This window comes from Vombatus ursinus, unplaced genomic scaffold (assembly GCF_900497805.2).
Source record: "Vombatus ursinus unplaced genomic scaffold, bare-nosed wombat genome assembly UNPS02010822.1, whole genome shotgun sequence".
NCBI lineage: Eukaryota > Metazoa > Chordata > Mammalia > Diprotodontia > Vombatidae > Vombatus > Vombatus ursinus.
The window spans coordinates 2217155-2233836 of record NW_020950600.1 but is presented as its reverse complement, the minus strand read 5'-3'; the positions used below and the strand labels follow the sequence as shown (position 1 = coordinate 2233836).

Sequence of the window (16682 nt, the reverse complement as noted above, 5' to 3'; positions counted from 1 at the left end):
TTTTTTTTTTTGCTAGGGTCACGCAGCTGGTAAGTGTCAAGTGTCTGAGGTCAGATTTGAACTCAGGTTCTCCTGACTCCAGGGCCGGTGCTCTATCCACTGCGCCACCTAGCTGCCCCTGGAGCCACTGACTTTTTAGCAAGCCCCAATAGATCCCTTCTGGCCTCTCCACACCTAATCTGCTCTCCCACAATAACCCTGACATGTCTGAGGTGCCAATGCAACTTCATTCTGAGCTCCCCGGAGGTCTAATCCGGGAGATGAAATATAGTATTAAAACAAAGAAATTGTTGCAATTACCTGGACATGGCCCTTCCCTCTAAAGCTCACTTCTTCTTCCTCCCATTCTGGCCTTGGTTGCAACTGTAATATTGCCTTCATTGCAGCCTTAATGAACATAGAATGAAAAGGAAAAGACAGTACACAAACTCACCTTCTCCCATGAGAGAGAATCATTGCTAACTGTCTCTCCCTTTGAAATCTTTTTCTCTCCTTGACCTCCCGGAAGGACTGGGGAGGTCTCTGCTCACAAAGGCTCACAAAGAATGGAGGAAGAGGGAAGGCTTTATTTCTGTCTCTGGCTCAGCAGTCTGATCCTGCGTGGGATTTATGTCAGATTGGAGGTGATTATAGCTGGGTGTTTCTTCTGAATTCAAGCCAGATTGGCCCTTGCTGCTCTAGCAATCCTGTTCCATCATAATACCCCAGCTGGGCACTATGTTTTTAAATGCATAAAATAAGATGCACGGAATTACAAAGGAACCCAATTATAGTAAAATACAGTTAGCCAAATTTTTTTTAAAGCAAGTTCAAGGACACTAGGGAAGGAATCCTCACTCTAAGTCTTCACTCAAACCCTCACATAGATGCACAAAAGGCCACAGTAGCACGCACACACACACACACACACACACACACACACACACAAGTACACCCAGAAAGAGCCATAAACACATAACACAAAATCATCTACCCAGAAATTGGAGAAAAGGCATAAAATTTATTGAGTAAAAGGAAAAGTTCCTGGGGGTGGGTGTTTCATGAATATCCCAGGTGAGTCTGGGGAGGGAGAGTTAGGGTCAGTGACTGTGCAGGGGTGAAAGGTGAAATAATTGGGGATGGGAGTCTGTTTCCTTGTTCCAGATGAGGTAATGGAAGAGGCTTCGAAGAATTGGTTGTAATATGGGGTACCGACTTGGGGTGAGCAGACAAAGGGAAGAGGATGGTTGATTTCTGTAGGTGATCACCTTCCTCAGTCATGGCTGGAATGAATAGACCAGAGACAGGGCGAATGCAGTAAGTAATGATGCCCAGGATGAAGGTCAAGATGGAAAACTAGATAACACTTTGCCTGTTGGAATGTCTGGTTTAGGGGGAGCAGAGGCAATGGGTAAAGGGAGGCAGCATGTGTGTTCATGGAAGGGGAGACCAAGTCAGGGGCAGGACCCAGGCAAAAAAATACCTGGGGAAGGGGGACATGGAGAAAAGGACAGGTTATGGAGTGGAGAGGGTGGGGACTGGTGGTCTGGGGAAGGAGTAGGTGAATCAAAGAGGGGTCTCACCTGTAAGGAGCAGGCCACAGCCACAATGCCATGGGGCAGACAGAAGAGGAAGGAGCCAATGGAGTAAAACAAATGGTTCTTCTCTGGTGGTGGCCCCATCACCACCATCATATCCACAAACTGGAGTTACTCCTTCCCCATCCTGAATTGGAACAGGTGGGTAGCTGTGGGAGAGGGACAAGGAAGGGAAACACACACAGCTGACTGGTCCCTACACCAGCATCTGCACCAGCCAAAGGCCTCCCTTACCAGAGCCCTAGCCTGGATTAGCTGACAACCTGCTACCCAATGGGTCTCTATTAGGCTCTCTCATCCTTTTTTTATTCCCCTTTTTTTCTTTCTTTTTTAAAAATTTTTTTATATTAATTTATTTTGATTTATCAATAATCACTTCTATATGCTTTTGAGTTTAAAATTTTTCTCTCCCTTCCTCCCCACCACCCTCCCCAAGACGGTGCACAATCTGACATAGGCTATACATATACATTCCTTGTTAAACATATTTTCACATTAGTGATGTTGTAAGTAAAAATTAAAACCAATAGAAGGAACCATCAGAAAGAGGAAACAAAACTCAAGAGAAGAGAAAAAGAAATAGCAATTCAACTTCCATAGTTCTTTCTTTGCACGTGGATAGCATTTTCCATCACGAGGCCTCTGGAGATGTCTTAGATCCTTGTATTGCTGGAAAGGGTTAAGTTTATCAATATTAGTCATCACACAACATGGCTGTTAATGTGTACAATGTTCTCTTGGTTCTGCTCACTTCATCCAGCATCAGACCATACAAGTCTTTTCAGGTTTTTCTGAAGTCATAGGCTCTCTTCATCCTAACCTCATCTCCTCATATCCTCTCCTTGCTCCAACCCCTTCTCACTCGAATCTTCATTTCACAAAGTCCTTATAATGCCCCATATAACAGCCATGTAACACCCACTGTCATCCCCTCTATACATTTCCCTTTGCTCTGTCATTTCCTCATATCCCCCAATACTTCTCACTTAACCCCCATATTAAAGCCCTAAATCCCACCCCTCATATCTTTCCTAACAATCTCCACTCTAATCTCCACCCAAAATATACCCATTCAACCTCTATAATTTGGCTTATTCTAACCTCCAAATCATTGCTCACCCCCCTGCACTCTCTTCCTCCAAAAGCCAGACTTAATATAGGCAAGTAGATCTACCTAGATTCTCAGTCTAGAAGCTGGGGAGGAGCCCCACATACAATTTACTGGATCACAAATTAAAGTGTTTGTGTGTGAGACTGGGAGTGAGTGACTTGTTTCACAATGGCTGAGAATCCAAAGTTCTCTTCTCAGAGATCTGGAAGGGGCCCTTAGTCTGGAACAAGGGACCAGGACCCTCAGTGGGGAGAGCAGGAGAAAAGAGTCAAAATGCCCTGGTGTGCTCCAAGAGGGGACAGATGAGGAAGTTGTGGTGGCCGGTGTGTGTGTGTGTGTGTGTGTAAGGGGGAAAGGGCTGGGTCCAATAGTTTATATTTCTCTAAAGGAGGAGGGGGCTCAAGGTGAAGACCAACCCAAGGTTTCTGGTGAAGGAAGAGAGTTTCTAGGTGGGAGAGGCTATAAGCATGTTCACTGAATACTGAAAGAATTTTAGAATGCAGGAAGGAAGGAAGGAAGAATAGAGGAATAGGAAATATATGTTTATGGGGGAGCAGAGACGGGGCAGGTCAAGGCTGGAAACAAACTACATGAGGTTGCGGATGGATGGAGAGCTCGGGAGATTTGGAATGAGGCCCAAGGGAGCTAGGTGAGAAATGGTGGGAACATTTATTAAGTACCTACTTTGTGTCAGGTACTGTGTTAGACCGGGAAACAAAACAAAATAGCATCCAAACAGATCTCCCATTCCACTGGAAGTTGGAAAATTGCGATGAATGGGTCGAGGTTGTTTCGTCGCGTTAATGAGTTAACTACCCTAACCCTCTGTGGTCCAGCCCACTAAGCCTTTCTCCCTTCTCATTGGCTGGCTGGCGCTAAAGGTCAGAGCTGGGACTTTTTCAGCATTTGTTGAATTTCGGCCCCCCCCCCCCCCCCCCCCCCCCCCCCCCCGCCTCCACAGTGGCCACACTGGCCCTGGGCTGTTCCACGCCCCTCTGGGCGCCTCCCGGCCGGCGGGGGCTTATAAATGGACTCGGGAAGAGGAGGGGATGTGCCTCACCGATCATCGGGAAGGGGGACAGCAGGAACTCCTCCTGGGTCCGGGGCGGAGGAGGAGGGGAGAGTGAGGTCCTGTTCGGAGCCAGTGTCTGTACCGGGAAGTCCCCCTTACTGTCTGACCACCATCCTTCGTGCTCCAGGGTGGCCTCACGTCGCAGGACGGAAATCCTGGGGAGCGGGGCCTGGGCGACTGCTTCTCAGGGTCTATTTTTAGTCTCAGCCCTGTGACCACCGCCCTAGGACCCCAGCCCCAAGACCTGCGCCCGGAGCCATCTTTCAGGCTAGTCTGTCAGCCCGAGGAAAGGATAAATGGATGCCCTCCACCTACCTCCCGGGACCCCAGGTCTGCGTAGCTGGCCCTCCAGAGAGAACCCAAGCATCCGAGGTCCTGGTCGCTACGACCCCTGCTATTGCGAGGCTTCTATTTCTGGCTGCAGCGGCAGGTGAGTGGGGACCGGGCGTAGCATTGTCTCGGTCCCTGCAGAACTGGGGCCATCAGAGACTAGATTGGGACTCCTGGGTCCCCGAGGGGTTAAAGGGTGTCTGAGGCTGAGATGAGTCATCTCTGGGTCCCCATGGGGCTGGGGGTTTCAGAGGCGGGGTCTCTACGGGGTTAGGGGTTTCCAGGGCTGGGTGGTCTGGAACCTCAGGATCAGGGAGTGCTCAGACCTAGAGAGCCGGACGTCTGGGACCCTGAAGGGCTGGAGGTGAATGGGCGGGATGGGACTCCTGGGTCCTTGTCCTTGAGAGATTGGGAGCTGCTTGGGTGGGCTCAGATGTTCTTGTCCCATGAAGGGTGTGGGGGTGACTGAGGTTGCATGACCGGAAGTCTGTCTCGCCCAGGGCAGGGGCTGTCCAGCCAGCTTCAGGATCCCCTTACGTCTTGCAGCCACAGCTCTTGGCAAGTCTGAGTTCCTGACCATCGTCCCGGCCCACGGAGACATTTACCTGGGCAGCTCCCATTACTTCATCTGCAAAGGTGACCGGGAAGGGGGGAGCTCCCAATTGTCTCGCCCAGTATCTCTTGCGTCTGCGCCCCTGTAACTTTCTTCCCTTACTCCCCATCTGCCTCTCTGGGCTCCACTTCATTCTTCTGATGGGCCAGGTGTGTCATTTGCGGTGTCTGGCGGGGAAGTCGAGGCTCGCCTTCGCTGGCTGGGACCTGATGGGGAGGAGGTGGCTCTTGGAGGGTCCTCCTTCTCAGCCGAGCCCATCGACGAGGCTTCAGTGGGGCTCCGAGTGACCCTGAGTGAGCCAGGTCAAGGTGGGCTCCTAAAGTGCGTGGCAGAGCCTGGAGATACTGAGGAGGAGGAGATCCTCGAGATCCGGGCCATCGGTGCGTCTGTGTGTGGAGGGAAAATGGGGGGGGGGGAGCGTGGAGACTCGGGAGATGGAGCACGAAGGGATTGTGCGTTAGGACTTGGGACACCACTGGGGACACCAGGAAAATGGAAAAGGCATAGGACACTCCTGATTCGGGGAGTTGGGAAATGGGGAAGATAAGAGAGGTCAGGTTCTGCTATGGAACATGGGGCGGTGGGAGGGGGAGATGAGAAACCCTAGAGATTGTGAAACATGGGTGGAACAAGAGATGTAGAACTGGGTGGGGCAGAAGATGAAGAAAGGAGAGATTCCTGTAGAAAAGACCAACACAGCTCCCCCTTTTCCTTACTTGCCCCTCAGAGAGGCCCCATATCCTCAGCCTTAATCTCAGCCCCACCGTTGCGGAGGAGGGGTCCGTCACGGAGCTGCAATGCAAGGTCACAGGGATCTCCCAGCCCAACATTACCTGGGAGCATCAGGGCTTGGTCCTGGGAGATAAGGGTGAGTAAGGGGCCAGGGACCCGGATGCCTGGTTCCCTGACCGGGAGAGGGCCCACAGACTGGAGGGAGCAGGTGTCTGAAGACAATCAGGTGTTCTTTCCCTTAACTCCTTCACACGCCCTTCACTCTGCAGAATGAATCAGAAAGACCAAAGTCATAAAATCAACTTTATTCGAATTGGAACCACCCCCTTCCACCTCTTCCCCAAGTTTCCCAAACCATCACCAGACCACGGTATTCAGGCCTGGAGCCCCTGAGACATTAGGGGAAATGCTTTTCATGGGAAGAATCCTTGCAACATGCTGAAGGAAGAAAGGACAGGGGTCAGTCCTGGGGCCTCTGGCTGAGAGCAGAGGCAGTCCCCCTCCCACCCTCCTCCCCCACCCCTTTCCAGTCCGTCTCCCTTTTGGCTCACTGCTTTTCTCCTGCTCTCTCTTAAGGCAATGGGAAATCTGGGCAAACAGCCCCACATGTCGACAGTAACAGCACAAGGCATCTGCTCCTATAGCCAGAAGAAGTAGAAAGACCAAGGCAAGGCCTGAAACGGCCCCAGGACCCAGCACTGTAGAAGGTGACTCTGTGGGGAGGGTATAGAGAGAAAAAGGGGAAAAAATGCACCACTGGGTTTTCGGGAAAAGGGAGAAGAGAAGTCATTTGCCCTAGACCTCCTGTTCTCACCCCTTTAAGGACCCTGGTATCCTAGATCCACTTCATTCTTCTGATGGGCCAGGTGTGTTATTTGCAGTGTCTGGCGGGGAAGTCGAGGCTCGCCTTCGCTGGCTGGGACCTGATGGGGAGGAGGTGGCTCTTGGAGGGTCCTCCTTCTCGGCCGAGCCCATCGACGAGGCTTCTGAATCTCTGCTACTTCCTTAGGTCGAGTGTCAGTGAAGGGTGGAACTCTGACCATCCGGGATCTGGAGCCTTCGGATGCTGGGGTTTACACTTGCGAGGCGTCCATAGCCGAGCCGCGTGGAGAGCGCGCGGGAGAACGTGACGCTGAGAGCGACTTGTAAGCGCAGGGCGGGGTGGGGGCGAGGGAGAGAGAGACATCTCTGTTTCTTTGCCTTTTTTTCCTCCACCTTTTGGGGGCCAGGCCATTCTCTCACATCCTCCTTTCCGTTCCACCTCACAGCCCGTCCCCGGCTGGAGGGACCCAATGCGGGCGCGGTGTGGACGCGCAGGGGTCGTCTAACCACACTGACAGTATTGGTGCACGGGGACCCGCCCCCGGAGCTCAGCCTCTCTTGGAGGGGCAGCCTTCTGCGAGAAGTTCGCCAAGGGGCGCCACACATACGCACCTACCAGGTGAGGGTACTGGACACCCTGGTCTGGGGCGGGGCAGGGAGGAAGAGCCCAATTTCTCGTTCTCTAAAGGGATCTGCGTCCCCAAGCTGGTGGGATCTGGGGACCAGGTCCAAGGGCTCAGACAAGGGAGCTCCCCTACCATTCTGTCCTGTTGTTTCAGTTCATCCCTAAGGAGAAGGCAGATTTCATCCCAATGAAGCTCCTGGCCTCCAATCCCTTTGGCACCTTGGAGCTGGAGATCCAGGTGCTGGAAGAAGGTGAGCCCGAGGCTGGGGATCCGAGCCCCTAAGTCTCTTTCCCTTCCTCTCTTGACTTCTCTGAATCCTTAAGGCAGCGGGATGGGGAGCTGGGAACCTGAGTTTCTGATGGGGTTGATTTGGAGCTGGGTGTCCAAATTCCTCAATCCTTGTTGCCTTTTGACATCAGTACCAGGACCTTCAAGGACTGAGTTTTGGTGTGACTGGGAGCCTAGAAGCCCGGGTGTCTGAAAGCATTGGAGCTGAAGGCCCAGATGCCTTTGACTGGGGGTAGGGTAGAACCCGAAATTGTTGAGGGTATGGGGATCTAGGATACCAGGGTCCTTAAAGGGGTGAGAACAGGAGGTCTAGGGCAAATGACTTCTCTTCTCCCTTTTCCCAAAAACCCAGTGACGCATTTTTTCCCCTTTTTCTCTCTATACCCTCCCCACAGAATCACCTTCTACAGTGCTGGGTCCTGGGGCCGTTTCAGGCCTTGCCTTGGTCTTTCTACTTCTTCTGGCTATAGGAGTAGATGCCTTGTGCTGTTACTGTCGACATGTGGGGCTGTTTGCCCAAATTTCCCATTGCCTTAAGAGAGAGCAGGAGAAAAGCAGTGAGCCAAAAGGGAGACGGACTGGAAAGGGGTGGGGGAGGAGGGTGGGAGGGGGACTGCCTCTGCTCTCAGCCAGAGGCCCCAGGACTGACCCCTGTCCTTTCTTCCTTCAGCATGTTGCAAGGATTCTTCCCATGAAAAGCATTTCCCCTAATGTCTCAGGGGCTCCAGGCCTGAATACTGTGGTCTGGTGATGGTTTGGGAAATTTGGGGAAGAGGTGGAAGGGGGGTGGTTCCAATTCGAATAAAGTTGATTTTATGACTTTTCCTGGTCTTTCTGATTCATTCTGCAGAGGGAAGGGCGTGTGAAGGAGTTAAGGGAAAGAACACCTGAAGGCCCCTGAAAGACATTATTTAATGCCTGGGTTTGCAGAAGACCTCAAATACCCGGATGCCTGAGGGGAATGGTGGCAGTCAGGCAACTGTATCACAGAGTGGTTGGGGTTGGGAACTGGAATCAGAGTAGGAAAGGATGAAACTGGTGTATTGGAGAGGACAGCCTAGCACTGGGTCAGTGAGGTGTTAGAGGTTGAGGCGGGGGTCTCTGGAGAGGACCAAGAAGGATGAGAAGGGTGGAGGGAGCTTGGGGTTCATGTCCTGCACTGAAAGGGTATGATCAGTGAGGAGCTGACCTTTGATTGATTGGTGTAGGGAACTACCCGTGAGGACAGATACTTCCTCTACTCATAAAAGATCAGCACTTGCTTTGCAATAGAGTTGTCTTAGAGTCACTGAGAAATTAAGTGACTGACTCTTGGTCACAGAGCCGACATAAATGAAAGCATGAAAAAGTTTGTATTAGGTAATTGCTATGTGCCAAGCACTTGGGTATAAATATAAAAACAAAGGCAGTCCTTTACTTCAAAGAGCTCACATTCTAATGGGAAAGTAGACACAGTGGCCACAGAGGAGCATTTTGCACTTAAAGATTCCAGGGATGGTGCGTGGGGCCAAAGGGAAGTAGGCTGACACACCCCATCCAGGGACAGTGGTAAAACTGATTTGATTATAATTCATTCATCCTTCTATTACTAGAGGAAGGGAGGGAAAGAAAGGGCAAAAAGGAAGTTAGCCTGAGGAGGAAATAGTGTTCTGGTAGAAGTGGTTAACAATCCAAGTGTGTCATACATAGGTAGACTTGAATACAGGTCTTTGACACCAAGGTTTTATCCAATGCACCACGATACCTTACCTCCCCACCCCACCACCTCCCCATACTACTGAGCCTAAATCTGCTTCTCTGTAGAAGGCCTTTGGGGTCTTCTATTGGCATTGTCCCCAGGCTCATCCTGGTTAATGTCTTATTTAAAATATGGTACCTAGAAAGGAAAGGATCAAATAATTAAGGACCTGAAATGAATCCCCAGCTCTGAAACCACAGGACCTTGTGCCAGTCCCTTCCTCTATGTAGGCCTCAGTTTACTTCTCTGTACAATGAGATGGATGTTCTGTATGCTCCTGTCTATCTTGGACAATTCTGATGTCACATTCCTGATGGCATTCTCCTGATCCTGGGAAGGGGATGAGGGCAGAACAGCTTCTTTGGTGAGAAAACATATGACATGAAAACTCAGGGAGATAGGAATGTCCAGCATGAGAGGGGGGACAAATTCAAAAGCCAAAGAGAATCCAAGAAAGATGAGGAATAAAAGATTTAAAAGATGGATTTAAAAGATAATGCAATTTCTGGCAAGTAACAGAACTTAATTAAGGTTACATGACAGTGAAGGAGATAGGATCTGAATCCAGCTCTCATTGTGCTTTGAGTGCTGCCTTCCACAAGCTTATAGAATGACAACATGTAACTGTATTAAATATCCAGCAAGGCAATGCAGTGACTTGCCGACAAGGTGGTACTGTACCTGAACCATCAGTGACTGCCCTCATTCCCACCAAAATCAAAACCAAAAACATGTGACAGATGTTTGAACCCCAAACCGGGAAGATTTCATAGAAGCCTAGATCTAGAGTTGAAAGAAGCCTCAGAGTTTGACCCCTCAAGAACATACAGGTAATGAATGGCAGAGCTGGATTTGAACCCAGGTCCTCTGACTCCAGTTCAGGGCTTATGAGGGTTGAGGATTCCAAAAATTAAGGGACAACTGGGGAGGCCCTGGAAGGACACCCTTACTAAAATCTATTGGACCCTGAAATTCTGGCCTTTGATGCTCAAAGTGAGGGAAATGGTATATTCTCCTGATCCCCCTTGATGCATGCTTCTAGGAGCTTGGCAAAAACAGAGAAGTAGAGTCCAAGGTCCAAGAAGCAGTGGGTGGTTGAAATAACACTCTGAAGTCAGAGGACCTGTTTGAACCCCCATTCTGCCTTTTACTCCTCTGGGTAAATCCTCTCTGGGCCTCAGTTTCCTTTTTGGTAAAATGAGGGGTTTGGGTCAGTTGACCTCCTGAATCCCTTTCCAGCTCTGTGACCCACCTAGACAGCTGGTGCACTGTATCTCGAGTCAGAAAGATCTGAGTTCAAATCTTGCCTCAGACACTAGTTGTGTGACCTTGGGCAAGTCACTTTAACTTCTTAACCTCAGTTTCCTCATCTGTGCAATGGGGACAATAATAGCACCTCCCTCTCAGGGTTGTTATAAGGATAAAATGAGACAAAATTAGTAAAGTATTTGCTCTGCAAAACTTGTGGTACTAGCTAGCTTTGATTATTCTTCTCCACCCCCATAACACTGTATGAATTAGTAGGCACACATATGTTCAGGAGCATGCACTGTGATGTTCCTGTCATGATTCTTCCAATGCCAGCCTGATCACTAGCTAAGTAAGGACAGAGGCAGGAATGAATCAGAGGAAAATAGGAGGCAGGAGGGCAGAGTGAAGAGTGCCTGAATACCACACTGACAAGAGGTGGTCAGTGAGGGATGAGGACCAGAGTCTGAGGCTGCTAGAGAAGATGAGGGACCGTATTAGTGCCAACAAGGGCCAGTTACCTCCCATCCAATGTATTTGCCAAAGTTTGAGGACAGTTGGATAGAGGCACAAGGAGAGAGGAGGGTAATAGATGATAGACAAAGCTGGGTGAGGGAACCCTAAAAGTTAGGACCATCACTTGGCAGGATGGGACGTAGATTCGTATCCTAATGTGGCCGCCTCCATTCATTGAGGGCTTGGCCAGGCACCCAGAGCACCTCTACAGGTCAGGGCTTAGGGACCATCTCCCTTTCCTCTGACAGTAGCTGCCTAGAAACATTCAGGATAATTGAGGGCTCCAAGGCTTGGATGACGTGAGAATCATCGACCCCATTCCTTCCCATGAGATAGAGGAGGACCAGACCCTATTGCCTATATCACCACTGTCTCCTAAAATCCTCCAGGCCTTACCTACCACCTGCGCTGCCTGTACACCTCGAACCATTACCTAATCTGCGGATGTAACCTATGGATATGGGGCCTGATCATTTGCCCCACTGCTGGACCCTTAGCAGCTGAATTTGCTTTCGTGTGTTGTATTCCTTGTTTAGAACGTGGCTTCTTAACAACAGAGACTGGCTAGTTTTTTCTATTTGTATCCCTGGTTCTTAGCACAGTACTTGGCACATAGTAAGTGCTTAATAGATGTTTTTTTATTCATTCACTCACTCACTCATTCATTGAAAGAGTCAGAGACCACAGCTCCCTTAACTCAGTGGGGTGGGAAGGCAGGCCAGGGAGTTTCCAGTTCAACCAATTTTTTTTTTTTTTGGTCCCTCCCAGAGCTATTGAGCTATGTAAGACAAGGGAAAGTCAAATCTTGTTGAAATTGTGCCCTTCTACACAGCTGCTTTCTAAAACTGTACTTTGAAACTTATGGGCTTATGATCACCCCGCCCTGCCCAAACCCCATGGCGAATTGCTTGGCCCAGTTATCTTTGCCTAGTATCAAAGCACAACCTGAATGGGGGCACTTTTGCTCCTGGTTCAATCAATCAGCAAGCATTTATTAAGCACCCACTATGGGGGGGGGGGGCCTGTGTGCTAAGTGTTAGATTTACAAAGAGAAGAATGAAAGTCCCCACCCTCATGGATCCTCCCTCTATTCTGATGGGGAGGTAATATGTACATTTATACAGAATATATTGAGTAATTTGAGGTGGAGGTTGGGAGTTGGCAGTTCAGTTGAGTTTTGAAGGAAACTCAAGGTTCTGAGGTGAAGGTGAATTAGTCAATCAGCCAGCCAATACACATTAAATGTTTACAATTGGCAAGAGGTGAATTTAGGATTGGGGATAAAAACAAAGGCAAAAACAATTCTTACTCTCAAGGAGTTCACATCCTAAAGGGAAAATAACAGAGGAATAGTACAAAGGCCAGTCTAACTAGAGAGTAGAATTCATGGAGGGGAGTAAGATGTGACAAGACTGGAAAGGTGGGAGGAGGCTAGGTTATGCAGGGCTTTGAATGCCAAACAAAGGATTTTATATTTGATCCTGGAGACAAAAGGGAGTTTCTTCTTTTCTTTCTTTCTTTCTTTTTCTTTTTTTTTTTTTTAAAGCAATTGGGGTTAAGTGACTTGCCCAGGATCACACAGCTAGTCAAGTGTTTGGTCTGAGGCAGGATTTGAACTCAGGTCCTCCTGCTGAACTCAGCCACCTAGCTGCCCCCAAAAGGGAGTTTCTTGAGGAGGAGAGGTGATGTGGTTAGATTTATGCTTTAGAAAAATCATCTTGGCAGTGGAATGAAGGATGGAGCTGAGTGGGGAGAAAGTTGAGGCAGGGATACCAGTTAGAAGGCTATTGCTGTGGTCCAGGGGACTGGTGATGAGGGTCTGTGGCTGTGAGAGTGGAAAGAAGGGGATTTGGCAATGGATGGGATATGTCCAGTGAGTGAGAGGAAGGGGCTGAGGTGACTAGGGGGTGCTGGTATCCTAGACATGCATAGCAAAGTTCAGAAGAGAGGAGGGTTTGGATGGTGAGGGGTGTTGGTGGTGAGAGGATAATGAGCTCTGTTTTGGGCATGTTGAGTGTGAGATGCCTATGGGATGTCTAATTCAAGATGGTCAATAGGCAGTTGGTGATTCTGACCACTCCTCATTAGTTTCCTTTGCCAGATCATTACCCAGGTTGCACCCACTAACCGTGGGAGTCCCAAAGGCTCTATCCTGGGCTCTCTTCTCTTCTTCCCCTATACTACTTCACCTGGTGATCTTATCAGCTCCCATGGGTTTAATGACCATCTTTATGCTAATGATTCTTAAATCTATTTGTCCATCCCAAATTTCTCTCCTGACCTCTAGTCTCACATCTCCTTCAACTGGATGTCCCATAGACACCTTAAACTCAATATGACCAAGACTGAACTAATTAGTTTTCTCCCCAAATCCTTTAATCATCCTGATTTCCTAATTACTGTCAAGGGCACCACCAATCTCCTGGTCCTGCAAGCTCACAACCTAGGTGTCACCCCTGACTCCTTACTCTCTTTCTCACTACCACCCCCTTCCAATCAGTTGCTGAGTATGGTCCATTCTACTTTCCTAACATCTCTTATATAGGCCCCCTTCTTGCCGCTAAGACCATCACATTATGCCTGGACTTTTGCAGTAGTCTACTGGTAGGGCTACCTGTCTCAAGACTCTCCTTTCCAGTCTATTCTCTGCTTGATGCCAAGGTGATCTTCCTTAAACACAGGTCTGACCATTCAACAAAATCCTCTGGCTTTCAAAGCCCGTCATGACCTGCCCTCTACCCCAAACCCTTTCCAGTCTTCTTATACCTTACTCTCTACTCTCCCGTGGTACTGGCCTTGTTTCTGTTCCTCACACAGGATACTTCATCTCCTGAATCCTGCATTTTTAGTGGCCCTGTCCATCCCTGGAAGGCTCTCCTCCCTCTTCCCTGACTTCTGGCTTTTCTGGTTTCCTCAAAGTCTCAGCTAACTTCCCACCTTTTGCAAGACATCTTTCCAAGTCACTTAATCTTGGTTTGCCTCAGTTTCCCCAATGGTAAAATGAGGATAAGAATAGCAGCTACCTTGCAGGATTGTTGTGAGGAACAAATGAAATAGGATTTACAAAGTGCTTCACGCAGTGTCTGGCATGTAGTAACACTATGTAATGCTTCCCCTTACCCTTCCCTCTCTTCCCGATTCCCCTTAGTGCTAGTGCCTTTTCTATATTGACCATTTCAGATTTATTTTGCACATATCTTGATTGCTCATAACTGTTTGCATATTGCCTCCACATTAGACTGTGATCTCTGAGGATTTCTTTTGCCTTTCTTTGTATCTTCAGCATTTAGCGCAGTGCCTGGCACAAACTAGGTGCTTAATAAATACTTGTTGACTGGCTTATTTGAGATTGGAACTCAGGAGAGAGACTAGGGATGGATATATAGATGCAGATGATAACTGAACCTATGGGAGCTGATGAGATAACTGAGTGAGACAACACAGAAGGAAAAGATCCTAAATGGTCGTAACCTGGGTGAAGATCCAGCTGAGGAGACCTGAGACGGTGCAACCAGACAGGTAAGAGGGGAACCAGGAGAGAGCAGCATTGATGAGGAGGGAGAACATTCCAGGCATGGGGGACAGACAGTGAAAATGCTGGAGTCAGGAGATGGAGTGCCTTGTGCTAGGTACCATGCTAATTGTTGGAAATATAAAGAAAGGCAAAAATACACAATCCCTGCCCTCGAGAGGTCACTTTCTTCTCTCTTTTTTTTAAAAATAATTTCCACTTATTTATTTATTTTAAACATTCTATTTAAATTTTGAGTTCCAAATTTTTTCCTTCCCTCTCACCCCTCTCCCACCTACTGAGAAGACAAGCAATATGATATCAATTATACATGTGAAATCATGCAAAACATATTTCTATGTTATCCATATTCCAAGAAAAATAAAAAAGTGAGAAAATTATACTTCAATGTGCACTCAGAGTTCAGTAGTTCTTTCTCTGGAAGTGGATAGCATTTTTCATCATGAGTCCTTTGGAACTGTCTTGGATCATTGTATTGATCAGAGTAGACAAGTTTTTCATAGTTAATCACCATTAAACATTGCTGTTACTGTGCACAATGACCTTTCAGTTCTTCTCACTTCACTTTGCATCAGTTCATATAGGTCTTCTCATATTTTTCTGAAACCACATCCTTAGTCATTTCCCACAGCATAATAGTATTCCGTCACAATCATATACAATAACTTGTTCAGCCATTCCCCTCAGTTTCTAATTCTTTGCCACCACAAAAAGAGCTGCTATAAATATTTTTGTACAGCTAGGTCCTTTTCCTTTTTGTTTTGTTTTGTTTTGTTTTTATCTCTTTTGGATGCAGACCTAGTAGTGGTATTGCTGGGTCAAAGGCTATGCATGGTTTTATAGCGCTTTGGACATAGCTACAAATTGCTCTCCAGAATGGTTCCATCAGTTCACATCTTCACCAGTAGTGTATTAGTGTTTTAATTTTCCCACATCTCCTCCAACATTTGTCATTTTCCTTTTCTGTCATATTAGCCAATCTGATAAGTGTGTGGTGGTAGCCCAGAGTTGTTTTAATTTGTACTTTTTTAATCAATAGTGATTTAGAACATTTTTTTCATATGACTATAGGTAGCTTTGGTTACTTTGAAAACTGTCTATTCATATCCTTTGACCATTTATCAATTGACAGATGACTCTTATTTCCATAATTTGATTCAGTTTTCTATATATTTGAGAGATGAAGTCTTTATCAGAGAAACTTGCTGTAAAAAAAAATTTTTTTTCGTGGTAATGATTACCAACTATGTATATCTCTCCATCTTATTTTCCCCGTTTATCCTACTCTCTCTCTCCTTTCACTCTATCCATTTTCACAAGTGTTTTGCTTCTGATTTTTTCCTCCCCCAATTTGCCCTCCCTTCTATCAGCCCTACCTCCCTTCTCTTATCTCTTTCCCCTCCTACTTTCCTGTATGGTAAGATAGATTTCTACACCCAACTGAGTGTGTGTGATTCTCTCTTTAAGCCAATTCTGATGCGAGCAAGGTTCCTGTGCTCCCCTCCCATTTCCACTTACCTTCCCTTCCACTGTAAAATATCTTTCAAGTCTCTTTTATGTCATATAATTTACCCCACCCCACTTCTCCCTTTCCCATTCTTCCAGCGTATTCTTCTTTCTCACCTTTTAATTTTTTTTTTTAGCTAATCATTCCATCATATTCAACTCACACTTATGCTTTCTTTTCATGTATGCTTCTTCTAACTGCCCTAATAATGAGAAAGTCTTTAGGAGTTACATGTATCATTTTCCCACATAGGAATGTAAACAGTTTAATCTTATTAAATCCCTTATAATTTCTTTTCCTTGTCTATGTTTCCTGTTTTTCCTGTTATGCTTCTTTAGAGTCTTGCATTTGAAAGTCAAATTTTCTATTTAGTTCTGATCTTTTCATCAGGAATGCTTGAAAGTCCTCTATCTCATTGAATATCCATTTTCCCCCTGAAGCATTATACTCAGTTTTGCTGGGTACCTAGCTGCCCCTGATCCTAGCTCTTTTGTCCTCTGGATTATCATATTCCAAGCCCTTTGGTCTTTTAAGGTAGAAACTTTTAAATCTTGTGTTATCCTGACTCCACGATGCTTGAATTGTTTCTTTTTGGCTGCTTGCAATATTTTCTCCTTGACCTGTGAGTTCTGGAATCTGTCTATAATGTTCTTGGGAGTTTTCATTTTGGGATCTCTTTCAGGAGGTGATTGGTGGCTTCTTTCAATGTCTATTTTACACTTTAGTTATAGAATATCAGGGTAGTTTTCCTTGATAATTTCTTGAAAGATGATGTCTAGGCTCTTTTTTTTGATCATGGTTTTCAGGTAGTCCAATAATTTCTAATTTTTAAGGAATTATTTTCTTCAGTGAGTTTTTGCACCTCCTTTTGTATTTGGCCAATTCTACTTTTTAAAGAGTTCTTCTCTTCAGTGAATTTTTGTATATCTTTTTCTTTTTGGCCAATTCTGCTTTTCAAGTCATTTTTCTC

The 16682-nt window shown here is 47.1% G+C and overlaps 1 protein-coding gene across 1 annotated transcript; it reads left to right on the top strand.

The window, feature by feature from the left end:
• The first annotated feature begins 3290 nt into the window (after positions 1-3290).
• Positions 3291-5716, top strand: LOC114038151 (neural cell adhesion molecule 1-like). The gene is made up of 6 exons (XM_027855312.1): positions 3291-3337; positions 3650-3811; positions 3988-4190; positions 4637-4726; positions 4853-5083; positions 5431-5716. The coding sequence occupies exons 1-6, from the start codon at positions 3291-3293 to the stop codon at positions 5577-5579; spliced, it is 882 nt and encodes a 293-aa protein (XP_027711113.1). The 3' UTR covers positions 5580-5716.
• Positions 5717-16682: the final 10966 nt, after the last annotated feature.